Consider the following 16,612-nt stretch of genomic DNA (forward strand, 5'->3'; position numbering starts at 1 on the left):
CTTTGGCAAGAACATAGAATGCAGTATCAATCTCTATGAAAACAAGAAGGCTGTGCTACAGGCAAAGCTACAAATCAGATCTGTGGAGCAATAACCCTACTGACGTATGTATTACCTATGTTATTCAATGTATTTTTGGGCAATAAAAACACCTGTAGCAAAATAAATCCAAGTAAAGCAATAATATCTCCATGGACACAGGCAGGTTTCACGCCTCCATCAGAAAAGTTGCACAGCTCACCTTTAAAACAAGGAATTTTCAGGTATTTGTCTAGTCTAGTTCACCAAATTTTGTATTGTATAAGGGCTGACTGGGCAACACTGACCAAATCAAAACAGTAATATAGCCCTCACTGTGGCCCTTTGCTTTACCTCTGCCCAGGGCCACGTACCCTCAGAAAAACCTTACTGTAATTACACCAACCAATACAATTAAGCACTGCCCCCACCCTATAGGGCATACAGTATGTTAAACAAGCAGAGCCAAGAAAGCATAAGGAGGTCCAGGAGCAGGTTTGGGTATATTTAGGTAAAGAGAACCCAGGATGAATAGACAGACTCACAGTGGACAGTGGTAGGAGGCCTGAAGGATGAGGAAGAGGAGGAGCAGTGAGACAGAGGGGGGAGGAGGGGGGAGGAAGGACCATGAAAGAGCCCCATTCATTGGGACCAGAGCTACGGTGGTCACCTCCTCTCAGGGCAGGTACGCTCTGAATAACACGCTTATGAAAAATGCAGGTCAGCACATCAAATTCTGTGTCAAAAAATATACTCGAAGCCACTGTTTTACCACACTGTATGTTACCTATGCGTGCTATGCTGTCAAAACTGGCCATTAATGTTTTGACAATATAATTTTAGCAGGATAAACGCTAACAAACAATACCAATTTTCATACCACAAACTTTTTCTACAATATAATGTCATTTTTTTATATTAGCATGCTGTTTTACTAGTATAGTCATTCTGAAATCTATCAAGATCTACCTAAAATTACACTTACAACTTTGTCCTTTGTATGTCATTTTTCTCTATTGATATTCTTAAATCAGTATCTAGTTTCAATACTATAGATTGATATTTAGGTACAGACTTTTTTGACCATTTATAACCATTATGCCATACAATTAAACAAATATTATACTTATAGGAGCCCACATTCTAGTAGTTAGACAAAGCACGTTATTTTTAAAGCTTCCACTACAAAACAGTATAAACGGCAATAATATTTAAACAAAGCTGTTTCATCTAAGCACCGGACACTACAAAGTAAGATCTATGCCATATGTTAGGAATTATAAAGCAAAACAATATGAACACTTTGTTGTACTTCCAAACAGATGATAAAAAGGGGAAAACCCAAAAGTGTGCCAAATTTATAGGACATGCATCTGACTAAACAGATTGTATCTCCTGGTTTATTTTCTCTTTTTAATCCAAGACTTGAACATTAAAATCCTATCCACTTCCTTCTCTTGTATCCCAGCATGCAGTGGGGCATGAGGAGGCACAGAGAACAGACTGGAGACCTGTTCCAAAAACCACAGAGGACTCCTGTTGACTTTTCCCTTCTTCCAGACCCTCTCCAGGCAGCACTTGACTGGACACACAGTTTTAACATACTGGTGCACTGACCTCGAGAAAATCAAATAAAAACTCAAAAACAGACGCAGAAATATGAGGAGAATGCATTAATTGCTACAGAATTACCCATACACTTTCAATTAGCAGCCTGCCAAGAAATGTATTATGATGTCATACAGAGAAAATGCTTAACAGCCATGGTTCGAAAGATCATGATCATTTAGACTTATTCCTGTGAGATAAAGGTATACTATGTAAATTTTCTGGTTCGGGATACACCAGTGGCTTTTCAGATTGCTTGGAATAATCTGGAATATGGCATTAATGGTGTCTATGTTGCATTTATTGAATTGTGGATGTTTTTATTACTCAGAAATGCAACACTGATTGAGATCGATAAGTCTAATGCCATACTGTGGAATTTTCTGCCATACAATAACATCACGGAATCAAGTAGGTGGTATGTCCGCCCAACAACAGAGATCATATGAATGAAATGTTTAAACCTAACCCTAATTACATGAGTAAGAGTAGGAAGAGTTTTTAGTGATCCTGAAGTCACTTTTCGCCAACTACTACAGTGTAGAAATGTCAGTGTCATTCATCATAACTGCTTCTTGTGGTCAATAAAATTATAAAAAAGCATGTTGCTACGGAGAAAGGTATGCTCAGAAGCTGACAACAAAGCAGAAAAGAGGTATTCAAATTTGCCTTCTGAACAAATGACTCATATAGCCTCCATGTGAACTTTACTGCCAGCTCAGAGCTCCATGACTGTCCCCACACTGAGGCCATTGTCCAGCCTTATTTACACAAACACAACCCCAACCCCAGGATAGCCCCGGTGTTTAAACTTCATTTTGGTCGAGGCGTTAGGTATTCGAGAAATTTGGCAAAGATTTGTGAGAGTTTAGGCTTCAATGGCACCAGGCAACATAGCTTCATTAACCAGGATCTTAACAGTGTAGATCAAATGTGGAAAATTGATTTACTAGTAATAATAGTCATACTTTCAAATGACTGGATTCACTTTCTAGATTTAAATGAACTTTGACACTTTCTACTTACCAAATTTTGTGGTATTGATAATTTATAGCTGATGTCGTCTAACATTTACTCTCTTAGAAGCTCTGTTACTCAAATTAGACTTTATCTAAGCTTTATTTTAACACAATCTGACTAGAAAGAGCTGACTTGGTTGGAACTACAAAAGGTGAGATGATTTGTGTGCTTAAACAAGTCTTTTTCACATAAAATTACTCACAACCTACCTAAATAGGATCACGAGCCCTCGTATTGATCACAGACTCTTAAAAATGTGTTGTTTAAATGTATTTTCAGAGTTTTTAGAGGAGCTTAAAACTTTTTTCTGTGTTTGCTAATGTGTGCATTGTGCAACCAACGTAACTGCTGGTTGGTACTGATGGATAGGCCATAGATTCTGCCAAGAAAGTTCCACAGTATGACATTAAACAGCTCTACTTTACATTTATTAAAGCTCAAGAATACCTAGAAAACCTAGCATTTTGACTATGAGGTTGCCGCTCCACAGATCTAACCAGTAACTTTGTCTGATTTGGTCTCCATGAGGGTAGAAAGGTTTAAGTCACACTATGAAACATTCTAGACGTGGACAAAAGCATTTGATAGACAAAATAGTTACACAATGCACCTTTTAATTCAACTAATTTACCCTTCTTAGGACTTCACAAAATTGTTGATATAACCAGCAGCAAGTTAAAACAGTCACCAGACAATAAAAGAAAAGGGGATTTTTGGCCAAGTAAAACAAGATTAAGATTTCAATTAAGCTTAGCACTGACATAACTGTACTTCCTATTCTTTATAATAGGCCCCGAATGGCAAGATAAAACAGTCACTCTTACCAACACAACATGGGATAATTAGTTTAGATACAGCCAATTTCAACACTACATTAATCATACAGAAAAAACCTGAGCCACATCCGAGTGTGAACAGCAAAACAAAAGAATCAGATCTCTGCAATAAATCCTCAGTGGGAGCAAAGGTTTGTGGTGTGAACATGGCTGACGGTAATTATAGAGGAAGGAGCCCTAGAGGAAAAGAGAATAAACCAAAAGTTCATGTACATTTTTAGGAACAGCATAAACAAACGAACACCAAAAACTGCCAAATTTGACTGCTCTGTGTGAACTGACAAATGTGCAATTACTTAAAGGTCCTATATTACACAAAATGGATTCTTTAAGGAGCTTTAAGTCATGTTATAATGTTGTTTCCTAATCAAAAACATACCAAGAGTTTTGTTTTTCACAAATGTTTAACACACAAATCCTGCAGGCTGTGTTCTTCTCTGGTAACAACTCCAGGTATGTTTTTGATTAGGAAACAACATTATAACATAGATCAGAAAATTACGCAGTCCAGATATCAATTATGATTACTAAAATACAATTACAATACAATACAAAAAGGCCTATGAAATGTTTAGGGAGGCACTAACCATAAAATACACAGTGTCACAGGAACGTTGAAACTGCAGACAGGATAAAAGGGCCAGAATTCTCATATGTATATGGGATCTATGAACTTGGAACAGCATGTCCACATTTTCAAAGGAAGATCAAAAGCAGCTGGCAACAAGAGTCTGGGAACCACTATCCACTCACAAGACTAAAGCATAACTTTTGCCCAAGCTATAACTTTAATACAGACACAGCCACGATTGTATAAACTTGTACATAAGAACGTCTTACCTGGAAGCCTTCGTCCTGGTTCTTGGTGCCAAAGAAAGTTTCTCCATCAGCGCTGATGGTGCCCTGATCACTCCTGGGGAGAGGTTTGGTGATCTTGGTTTTACAGTCGACGATAATAGTCACAGTCTTCTTGTCAACGCTGATAGCCACACGATGCCACCTGAAAGAAAGACAAATGAGAAAGTGAGGTTAGAGGAAGTTTGAATGAATATATACAGTACGTAGACACGGCAATGGTTGCTCTTCTGCGCATTACTATTTGATATACATTGTTGGTATGGTTTTGAAACACTGGCCCTGAAGGAAATACATTGGGTAGAACTGAAGGACGCAGAACTGGAGATGCTGAGGTTCAGTAAAGGAGAATCACCTTTGTATTTGAGTGACTTCAGAAAGCCATTGAAAATTATTGATGGATAAATAAATAGACAACAGAGTTGGAGAAGATACACTGTGTAATTTTCTTGGAGGAGGATCTGCTACCTGCTTGTCACTATGGAAATGTTTTCCTGTTGAGAATGTTCCACAGTATGGCATTAAGCTGAACTATAAGCTTAAAATTAATGATAGAGTCAAGCAGGTGATGCTACCAAGCCAAGTCACAGGTCAGACCTGTGGAGAGGCAAGCCTGCTCATTGTAAGAATGCATGTCTGTCAATAAATAAATAAATACATCTGTAAATGAATGAATGAGAGACAGATACAGTTCTCATCTCATCTCTTACTGTGGAACATTTCAGACAAAGTAGCAACATATCCATGGCAACAAGCAGGTAGTTAAACCCCACCAGAAAAGTTACTTAATGCAGGGCCAGTATTAATTTCTTTTCTGATATACGTTAACATGTTGTTCATTCATGAGTTCTTTTCTCAAACAGAAAACACTTCACTTCCACGTTGTGATGTCATGTGGTGATACAGGAAGTACTCCACTGTGTTTTTAAACTCTATACACCTTAACTAGAATCACTGATAAGTTCAGCCCTGGAGTTTCCAATCAAAAGGCAAAAGCTTGTTAAAACTACCGCTTCATGACATCACAAGGTGGAACACAGCATTTTGAGCTTCGGAGATGTGTTACCCAAACAATGTGTCAATGAAACAAAACACAACTCCAGGTATTTTTTTGAGCAGGTAAGAATATTCTAACATGATTTAAAGGTCACAGGTGTCAGTTTTGCATAATATAGAACCTTTACATAACATCTTTCCCCTTATAATATAAAGCACCAATTTTGTTAATGTTTGTGATCAATTCATTCATAAAAAAATATTCTTTACAGCATCTCTCAGTGGTAAGGGTTAACCCGGGTCACACGTGAGCCTGACACCTCCCTTGCCTTCAGACCAGTGCCTTTAAGAGCTATCGCATACCAGGCAGCAGTGCACCACATTCTTGCCCCCACACTCTGGCCCTGTTTAACACGGGATTACACTCATTAAACTCCAAACTTAATCCTCCTTCTGGGTTACTCGCCATGACAGACGTGGTGAACATTGTAGAAAGTGAGGATCCAGGAAGCTTCGTCTTGCCAAATCAGGAGGTGCACAGTCATAACATTGTTCTCAGGGTGCAAGATGAGACTTGGGAAAGCGTCTGTTTGATATGATGATCTAAGGTGGTTTATTACACAAGTAGAGGAATAAATTTTGTATTTTTTTTATAGATCTATTGTTAATTTCATATCTGGGAGACAAGATTCTACAGAAAGGCAATGGAAAGTGAACATGCAACTTTTAAAGCAAGGGGGATTATCTGTCACATTACATGGCAACGAAGCAAAGTTTGTACAATTAAGACATAACAACTGTGGTACTGCTACTGTCAAAATCCTGTGCATGCAATGTGGTGAAATCAAGTTAAAACCTGTTATATTTACAGCTCCATGCATTCATACACATACAACAAAGCCATTACCAATTAAAGTGATAGTATGTAACTTTCTGGAGGCAGGAAACAAACTGTATGATTCCACAAAAAATAGAAAGTTAATGCTGTACTTTTCAACATTCTCCATGCAGATAGATACTCTTTATGCTATACTGTAAAAGATTATAGCCAAAGGAACAACATTTCATAGGAAACCCTCCTTAAAGCCAAATAAGAGTCAGGTTTATGGAGATGCAAGCCTGATCTGAGTAAGGACATGTGTTTTTCAGTGCAGGAAAACATCTACCACAAAAAACATGCTTTATTTGAGTCTATTTTTGGTCAAAAAGTTATAATTTTGAAAGACCAAGGACAGGGTAAATTAATCTCTAGAAAACTGACAATAGATTTGGTAAAAGCCATTTCAAGTATCCATTTTATATTAGAATTACAATGGCAATACCAGCTCTCTTGTATTCAGCGCATACCCTGAAACTCAGCCAAAGATTAACATGGAGTCAGAAGGATATTATGACCGGAGTTTGACCCACTTTAAAGCTCAAAAACAAACCCAGATAGCATCTTTATGAAGTCTAAGTGAGCTTTATTTACTACTAGCTATATATAGGCTGACAGTGCACTTTTTGCCTAGAGCACTGGTCCAAAGTTACCTTCAGTGTTGTTTCAGTATTTGTGAGGTAATAAGCAAAAAGGTAGTTTAAGGACTAGCCCGGCTCTCCTGCTTCCTCCCTGCGCCCTCCACTCAAAAATAACAGAGCAGTGAGTTCATGGACGAGGTCAGTTGCCCATAGCAGTCCCCGCTGGGCCGGTATAATCCAGTGTCTCCCAGTGTCTCCATGTCTCTGACCAGTCTAAGCTCCCAAACGCAGTGGGACAGATAATGAAGAGATGGGCAGCCACAGACAGCTAACAATGGCAAAGTCTGCTCTGTTTCTCTAATCTCCATCAAGAAGGCCAAGATATGAATGTATTGGTGGGATACTGTGAAGTTTCTCTGTTCTGAGAAGGTTAGCTGATTGGTAAGTAAGGGCCTGAACCTGATTTTTTCCATTGTATTTTAGCAAAACTGGTCACTTACAATGAATAATTTGAATGCTTGGAATGCAAAAGCTTAGTGTGGAATAACTTTGGACCACTGCAGAACATTTAAAAATAGCTCGTTCTGTTTTTAATGACACACAAAATTCAGGTACAGTGCCTTGAAAGTTGACCTGATTTCCAAGCTAAATAAAAAATATCATACTCCTAGCTTCACAAACCCATTCAGAAAATAGTATTCGCATGCATTTATTTTAGAGCGCGTGCACAACTTTAAAGCATCTTTTATCAGCTGGTGAAGTGAAGCAGGAGTGCGCTGCCAAAGGTCAGTCAATCCTAGCAAAGTATACAGCTTTCTCTTCCAGGTTTGTGATTGTTAAAATGTTTAGATGCTTAGATGTTTAGATTTATTACTAAGTGCTGCTTTCACAATATAATGGACTTACGTCTGCAAGAATGACGTCAGCTACCCCAACTTTAAGCTATTTCTGTGCATCATTATGAACCATAGATCTTGAATTAATTTAGTTAAAACTAGTCAGTAAAACACTGCATTGGTTGTATATACAATACTAAAGAGGTCATGAGTTTATCTTCTCTCTTAGAATGCAACTCTCATGATAAAACCAATGATGACTAGTGAGAACCTTGTATCTATAATTTTGATTCAATGCTTTCCAAACACGTGCCTATAAAAGTGCAAGAGGGCACCAGCTGTTTGGAGCCACATTTTTCAGTGATAGCCTTCATCACATCTGCTCCTGTTGTGATTCTGCCTCTATAAAAGTGCACAGGGTGTGTCTAACTGCATGTTGAGCTGCTGACATACTTTCCGTCGGCCATGTTGAGTGTATTGAAGAGTGGGTATTCCTCAGGTGAAGGTTTGCCATTCTGATCCTCATACAGGAACACAGGTGCTCTCCCAAGCTCCACGCCCAGCTGCTGGACCCCCTGTGCGTTATAGACGGAGAGCAGGAACGACTGGAGGCTGGACTTTGGGCGGACAGTGGTCAGGAGAGAGAAGTCTTCTGGAAATGCACCACCTACAGAAAGGACAAGTGTTAGTTCAAAAGCAAAGACAACATGCATCTGTAAACATTCACTTATCTGAGTAGTCACAAAAGTTTTTTAAAAAGTTGAAAATTAAGAGTAAAAATTTGCAGGAAAAAAGTAAAGGTAATAGTGCTAGTTTTAATATAGGACTTTGTGTGTATAAGGAAAATATATTCATAATAAACAGTACTAAATGTTCTCTATGTAACTTTTTCGTTGGGGGTTCGTCATCTGCTTGTTTCTATGAATATGTCATTGCTCTGCCTGGAATGTTTCACATTGGTTTTATAGTTGCCTCTCCACAGATCTGACTTGTAACTTGGTCTGATTTGGTCTCCATGAACATAAAAACATATAATACCATACTGTGAAACATTCCAGAAAAAGCAATAACATCTCCATGGAGAAAAGCATTTGACCGAACCTCCATCAGGAAAGTTACACAATGCACCTTAATAAAAAACAAATCAGGACCCTGTCAGCAGAAATATTAAGAAATTACTGTCAAAATATACACAATTTTGCCACCATGAAATTTCAAATAGGTAACAATTATGACGATTTAACATGATTTAATGTGATATAATGCAATTCTATATTCAAACACACTGTATCTGACTTTGCCCCACATACACTTCCTATTGGCCTTCATAAATATCTCTTGAATAAAGTTATGATTTTATATTTCATTACTTATCTTTCTATTTTATTTTGACTTGTACATTTGCATTTTTATAATTATGTCTTTTTTGACACGTGTCTTTTGCTGCTTATTTAGAATGTATTATTACCATTTATATTTTGCTCTTTGTTATTGTATTATATTGTGATGCGTGAGCTACTCTGTCCAAATATTTTCTCCTGTGGATCAATAAAGTCTGTCTAGGTCTAAGTTTAAATGCCTAAGTGAGTGACACATGCATTATCCAATCACAGCAAAGCATTAACTCACAGTAGAAGCAGATTCTTAAAGCTCTAATTAGATGAATCAAATGAAAAAAGAAAGAAATATGTCCTTTTTTGTCATTAATACATTATCATTACATTCAAAACATAATCTTAAGATTCATTTATATTGGTTTATGTTTTGTTATATATATTAAAATGCGACATCACATTGCTGCATTTTATTTAATTTTTTTTTGTAATTCTGCCTATCTGCACTTCGCAATTGCATTCATAATCACGCTGATACTTTGATTGTTACTTGTGACCATGACAACAAATTCTTGAATCATAAATCTGGTCTACTGGTCCAAATGTGAGGACTTTCAGGGGTGACTTACCAGGGAATAGCTGTGTGGTGGGGGCCTTGAGCTGGACCTGGTTGGTGACTCTGTAAGCTGTGTCTGGCTTCGATGCTCGTCGGTGTGTGCAAAATCCCGATGTTTTCGTCACTCCTTCAGGGGAACTTTGAAATTCTAATACTTTAAGGACATCCACTGGCTCTGCTGTGGAAGAGAAGGGGCAAATATTAGAAAAGTCACAGTGGTAAGTGCTGTTAAACCTGATAAACAAATGCTTATATCAAAAATGTGCTGAATCCTTTGTGGTCTAGTATTTTTGAATCATAAATTAGCATCACTATTCATACCACTACCCGATTAGTAAGTTCACTTTTTTGCTCATTGTGGTATGACAGTACTCGAAGCCAGATTATTAGGTCAACTGGATTTTGTTCTTTGATGTTATATAAATCTATTACTTGTAACCCCATGCAAATTTGGTCATTTATGGGAAAAAATATTTGGTAGCTCTTGTCATATGTTAAAAATATCTAGCATATAGGAGGCTGCAGCAAAACAGGTAATTAATTATGGATAATAAGCATAAAATACATGTGGTACAAACAATCTAAACATACAATAATATTAAATACAGTGTGGAGGAAGTAGTCCTATGTGCAACTCCAAAACAAGTTCTTGCATCCACACTGTGAATAATGTTGAACATCCTGTGCAACTCCAAAATGGATAGCCCAGTTACATCTGAATGAGCTCCCAGTGTCTCCTTATCTGTGAGGAACCTGTTCAGGCCAACAACATTTATAGCAAGATAGTTTTACCTGGATTCACCAGGGAATTAACTCTGATGCCCTCCACTGAGAGGGCTTTGTGTGGGCCACAGTGTGCTCAGAAAAAAGTCCAAATTATGACATTGTCAATAACACTCTCAAACTTCAGGACAAAAACGAAAACTACTGATTATAGCAGTTTCACCCTATATGCAGGGACATGTTCGTGTGCCCAGCCAAGACTAAACATTTTTCCTTTTCTATACATGTCAGTTTAGAATATACAGAGAAAGAAACCTTTGATTTGCTTGACTCCCTGTTCAGTAACAAACTCTGGCCATTTTACATGTATGCAAAAACTGATGGCACAGTAAGAATCGCTAATTCTTCCTTCTCAAAACTGAACATGAGATGTCTAATTCAGATAGAGAAGTTGTATTTGACATGGGGCTAAAATGGGCTCAATAATGAGTATAGGGGTTAAAAGAAAACAGGAAGTTTTTACCTCACAGCATTAATCTGTTGTCTTGGTTTAGTGAGGTCAACTAAGTGTCTTTGCTTTAACATTTAGATGTGTCTGTTAAAAGCGCTCAGCTTTGACATTCCTTCAAGCAACCGGCATGAAAAAGCTAAAACATGTCCAGTTCTGTTAAGACCTGAATCTACATGAATGTATATTTTCAATATGAATCGGGCTGTGCAACACAGACTCCATCTCTATGAAAGCTAGCAATTACAATATCATAATTTAGTTAATTGTTTTAGTTCACATTAATTATATTCTAAATACAGTATATTTTTTGTAGCCCTATATCAACTATGTTGCACTGAAAACATCATCTTTTGGCCTGCTGTTAAAAAAAATCTCCAAAAGTTAAAACAAGTCAACTGATTCCATAATATAAAAGGGCGGCAGAGATCAGCCAAAGTCACTCTCTAAGAATCCTATCACTTAGCACTTGGGCCCTTGTTGTCCTTTGAGAGAGGGACTCTACTTTCTTTGGATTCTGAACTGAGGCTTCATTGTGAGCTCCTGTGGCGCTGCACTCAGGGTTCATCTGTTCCAGATGTGTCTGTTTGGCCGGGAAGCGACCCTCACACCAAGATGCTGAGAAAACGTCAACAATGGCCAATCCATTAAGGCCAGGCAAATGAGTGTGGAGGATTTTAAGAGCGCATATGTGAGGAGCTGGAGAGATTCTGCCCCTCAAGCTAAACAAACAGGCCAACACACTGGAGATATGGGCCCAGAGACAAGAGGATGGAAGTCAATGGAGAGAAATCAGCCAATCAGAGCGGCTGCCTCCAGGTTTCATCCTCACATCATTATTCAAATGAAGCAGACAAGGAAAAGGAGGGGCTTAAGTTATTACTATAAGTTTATATATTAGCTGTCATGTTCACAAGTTTTACAGGTGTAAAATGTAACTCAACACTGGAAAAGTACATCACTTTTAGGACAATGGCCAAATAACCTGTTTCACTCTATTTCAACTTGAGCTTACTCTACAGCCCCTGAGGAAGTGCTCTAACCGTCAGCTTGTACATCTTGCTGAAAAAGGTGAAATTGTCTGGTAAACGGAGGAGGACCTTTTCACCTGCAGCTCCTTGAGACTCTAATAATATCTTGAGCCAGAGTGTCTCACCCCCACCCCTCGCTCGCCCTCTCTTACCTCCAGCTACCACTGCGCTACCAGCTAAAACAAGACGGCTTTATACTGCTGTCATACCAACCAAACCGTACAGGGACCCACTTTTTCACTGCATTTTTCCCCCCAGTTATCTCCCCTTCAACTTTCAACTTCACTGGAGTAAAAATGTACTAGTGCTGGCATAAAGCAACTCTACCCTAATACTGAAACATAAACAGAAATATAATTAGTTTTCAATGAGATAACCTGTTGTCTTGCTGGAACTTATCCAACTGAAATTAACAAAAGAAATAACTTAATATGATTAGCTGATGTTCATAGTTATCAGCAGAAGAGGTTGATAGGGCTGTGAAAATACTAGCTTTGTGTGCTGGAATGCACATCTGAGTCTGCGCCCCAGGGGTTGAGAAAACGTGTCTGTACACCGCTGGATGGAGAGGCTCCCTGCAGAAACACTGCGGCTGCCGTAAAGATTCACATTCACAGAGGACCAGGGCATCAGGGCCTGAAGCTGAATACTTTACACAGAGGCATGGTAATGATTTAAGACTCCATCTTCTCTCAAAGTGTGATCTGGTTTAATGGAGCAAGGTGGAGACATGTGGAAAATGCTCTGAAGCTGTTTAAGTAAATCGAGCCTTAAATTATGAATAAAATATAATATAAACTTTTTCTGCATCACAAAAGTGTCAAATGCTTCAGAAGTGGAGGTGCAAGGCCAATCCTGAACATTGTGACTTGTGGCTATTATGGCTGCAGGCTATTGGCCCAGTCCACAGCGGCTCTTTGAAGGCTCTTAAATCATAGGGAAGCGCTACAAGGACCATCATCAAATAACTGCTCAGTACTTAGGACGGGAAGCATTCCCACCGGCCTCAGTCCACACAGCGCTGCCTTGTCCCGGGCCCAGCAAACATCTAAGTGCAAAGTGGAAGGGGGAGAGCCGGTTGCTCCTGAGGAGGGGGCAACTCATCTGTGCATTGGGCTATGTGTGGACCAGGCCAGTGTGGAGATAGGGTGAGCAGAGGGCTGTCTGCATCCCCAGGCTCACACAAAACTCACAAAAAAAATCATCATTATCTATTGTAAACTTTGATCATTTAATATTTATTGCTATGATAATTCTTAACAAATTCTTGAACGAACCTAATCAATGATGAAAGTGTATAATGAAGTGAAGGAGTATATGAAAGAACACCAAAAAAAAAAAAAAAAAAACACCTCCACCTAAACCCATACAGGTTTGTCCAACTCCAAGGGAGTTTTGGATCTGCTTAGTTTCTCTCACCAGCCGGGCTGGTATGTTATATATTAGATAAAGCTCATAGGTCATCACTTCCACCAGAAGACCACACTTCAAACTTCAAAAAGTTTTTCTCCCTAAAATCGTTGTCTGGCCCTGATGTACCAGCGCATACCAGCGGAAGCTTAAGATGAATTTAATTAGGAGAGGTGCTTCATCTTTCATTCATGCGTAACATTGCCTCTGGTCTGTTGTATGGTCATGAATATTGTGTTTCTGAACTATACACTACGTTCACATCTATTTAGGAGGCAATGTTTTTTTGTTTATTTTTTTCAGCCTAATCAGTGGGGTTTTCACTGTAAAGTTTTGTGACTTGAACATATCGATCGATTAATCAAAAGTTGTGCGTAATTGACGTCAGTAATTACAGTACGCGTGTGCGTCTCTTGGTTAGGAAACACCGAGTCCGTTGATTGTAAAGAAAAAAGCGACGCGTTTTATTCCAGGTACAAGATAATCTCCATCATCTGTCAGAGTCCCAGGCGGCAGTGGTCTCTCGCTCCGTGCCATTTCGGACATTCAGTTTGGCCGCATATCTTCTTACCTGCTTTGACATTAGACGCGTGTAGAACCAGGGTTAAAGTGATGAATGCAGTTACAGTGGAATCCATAATCCACCTTCTCGTTTTCCACCTTGTGGAGCACCTCTGCATCTCCATGGCCAGGCGCCCACAGTGAATCAAACTCTCGGGCGACTTTCAGGTGATTTGAACAGGCGTCCCTTCCACAATCCCAAATGATGGTGTAAAGTGTCCTACAAAAAAGCCATAGGTGTGCGTTTCGCCTCTTCTCTCAGCCACAACGAGGCCCCCGATCCTCCTTCCCAGTGCCCAGCCTTCACAGTGAAGGAAGTCGGGCTTTAACCAAAGCGCACACAGTGCAGACTGTACACTCGGTGCGTCCGTGCGCGGGAGGGCTGGGCGAGCTCCACAAACCAGCGCCACGATTACAGGGAACTGACACGGCAACCAGCCCCCGATTAGCAAATCACGGGGCAGGAAATTCTCCTGCGGGTCCACCCATTGGCTTTGTAATGCGCCCCCAAAGTCTGTGGCCAGTGCATCTGGGAAAATAAGCCCTGGCACCAGATGAATGAGTTAACACTCCAAAGGGTTAAAAAGAACTTAACTTAGGCTAAAAGATTTAGGATACTGACTCGGCCTCACACAATCCAAAATAGTTTAGCATTCTAGGCAAAGTAATTATGATCAAAACTAAAAGCCTTTCATGTAATCCACCAATAAGAAAAAAATTGTCTTATTTTTTTCTTGAAACATCCTGCATCTTTTTTAAATGAAAACTGATGAAGGGCATGGGTCCAGCAATAATGGACTTGTGATCAACATTCAGTAATCACATGTGTCCAATAAATACAGTGTGATGCATGAGTCAAAAAATGTTGAAGCCATTTTTTTTAATGTACACACAAGTTGAACCCAACCAACCCTTTGCCCAGCAGACAGAGGCAGGCCCAGCGCCAGTGACAGACCACCCCAGTGTCTGAGTGCAGAGCTGTTCCTCTAATGACCCCTCAGACAGAAGTCAGGGGCACGGACAGTCCTCCTTTTGTATCTTTTGGCTCAAAACATGGATTCTACCCAGTCTCTGTCTGTCGGCCATCTTGTCACTCTCATCACTCTCCTCCTGCCAAACACTATCAGATGTTCTGAGATCAGGCGCAGCTCAAAGTCACATCTTAAAGAAAGATTATTCACAGAGAAGAGAGTCATTTTACTGCTGATGATGATCTAAGTGCCACAGCTGTACCATTGTTGTGTTTTATGGGTATCCAGTGATATATTTGTACTACAGAAATGCATATCTAACAGTAAAATAACAACAAGGAGTATATCACTTTTTGTTCACTCATCATCAATGTAAATTCATTTATTATATTATCTGACAAGGAATAGTGTAAAAAGAACACTTGGTGCTCACTCAGACAGATGAAAGCCTCAGGGACTTTTTGCACGATCTGGTTTGATTTCCTCTTGAACAAACATTAAACATTTGCAGAACAGAGAGAATAAAACAGTAGCACCATAACGTTTCAAAGGATAATACCTTATTCAAGCCTGTTTTGTATATGAAATTTTGATCCATTAGCTCATATATATTAATGAGAGATTCAGGAAGGGCATCTGATGTAAAAGTAAATCACTACATATATGAAACCTATAAAAGACAAACAAGAACTCTTTGGTATTACCAGACTGAGAAGTTTATTTATAAAACGCTTGCCCTCAAATAAGTACCATATACAGAACCTGCCCAAATCAGATCCAGAGACGAGTCCCTGTACAACACTGAAATCATTTGAATTAAACATTTATGGCTCAAGCGAAATAAACCTTAAACTTTATATGGTATGACTTTTACATGATACAGTATCAAAACACAGGTACTTTTCACAGGAACATTTGAGGCAGCTAGCGGCCACTGTCTGCTCCTGTTTACACACTGCACACCCCTGAGTATAAAGAGCTCTTTCTCTGCGCTGCTCCAGTCCTCTGTCCAACCTGAGCTCCAAAATGTCCCTCAATTCAACACTATTTTTATCCACCAAAGAATTTAAAGACTGAGAAATGTATAGCACTTATATGTAATGGTGCAATATGGTTTTAGAGGTCAAACAGTGTAACTAGGGGCATCATAGTATTCAAGATGTCACGAAGCTGTAGTTTTCAAGGTAACAACTACATTTTTACTTTAGTTCGGTAGAGATGTTCAATTCTAGGGCTGAAATTATTCATATGATTCTAGTGAAGAAGTATGGAGTTTAAAAACAGAGTGAAGCAGTTGTTTGAGGGAAGATCTAAGCCTAAATATGCAGGGTTGTTGTGTTAAATATGTTTGAATGAAACAAAAAATAACTCATAAACAACATCACAACACAGATCAAAAAATAGCATCATATGGACCCTTTAACATATAACAACATTTTACTATAAAGACAAAAACTGTATATTAGGGATTTCCCATTGTTCTGCCTCAACAACACCTTGAGTTAAATAGGGCGACAGTAGCTCAGTCAGAAGGTTGGCAGTTTGAATCCCACTCTCAACATAAACATCATTGGTTGAGCATTCAAATCCACTGACCCACAGCTTGACCGGTGTGATTCCAGCTCTGACAGATGAATGCTGTTGTTGTGTCCTTGGGCAAAACACTTAACCCTCCTTGACCCTAGTGTCTGCGTATACTGGTGTATGAATGTGTGTGTGAATGGGTGAGCAGTTCGTAGTTGTAAAGCGCTTTGAGCACTTTGAAGATGGAAAAGCGCTATACAAAAAGTGACCACTGACCATTTTACCATAGGTTTAATGTCTACTGGGG

The 16,612-nt window shown here is 39.2% G+C and overlaps 1 protein-coding gene across 1 annotated transcript in view; it reads right to left on the reverse strand.

Moving 5' to 3' along the window:
* Positions 1–13,935, reverse strand: part of col11a1a (collagen, type XI, alpha 1a) — a 116,579-nt gene extending 102,644 nt beyond the window's left edge. Inside the window, exons 1-4 of the mRNA XM_055151120.1 lie at positions 13,821–13,935; positions 9,591–9,755; positions 8,081–8,294; positions 4,323–4,482 (exon numbers count right to left, since the gene is read on the reverse strand). Coding sequence (XP_055007095.1) covers positions 4,323–4,482; positions 8,081–8,294; positions 9,591–9,755; positions 13,821–13,935 — 654 coding nt within the window. The remainder of the gene's footprint in view (positions 1–4,322; positions 4,483–8,080; positions 8,295–9,590; positions 9,756–13,820) is intronic.
* Positions 13,936–16,612: the final 2,677 nt, after the last annotated feature.

Source organism: Boleophthalmus pectinirostris, unplaced genomic scaffold (genome assembly GCF_026225935.1).
Source record: "Boleophthalmus pectinirostris isolate CB_2022bp ecotype Guang Dong unplaced genomic scaffold, ASM2622593v1 HiC_scaffold_15, whole genome shotgun sequence".
NCBI lineage: Eukaryota > Metazoa > Chordata > Actinopteri > Gobiiformes > Gobiidae > Boleophthalmus > Boleophthalmus pectinirostris.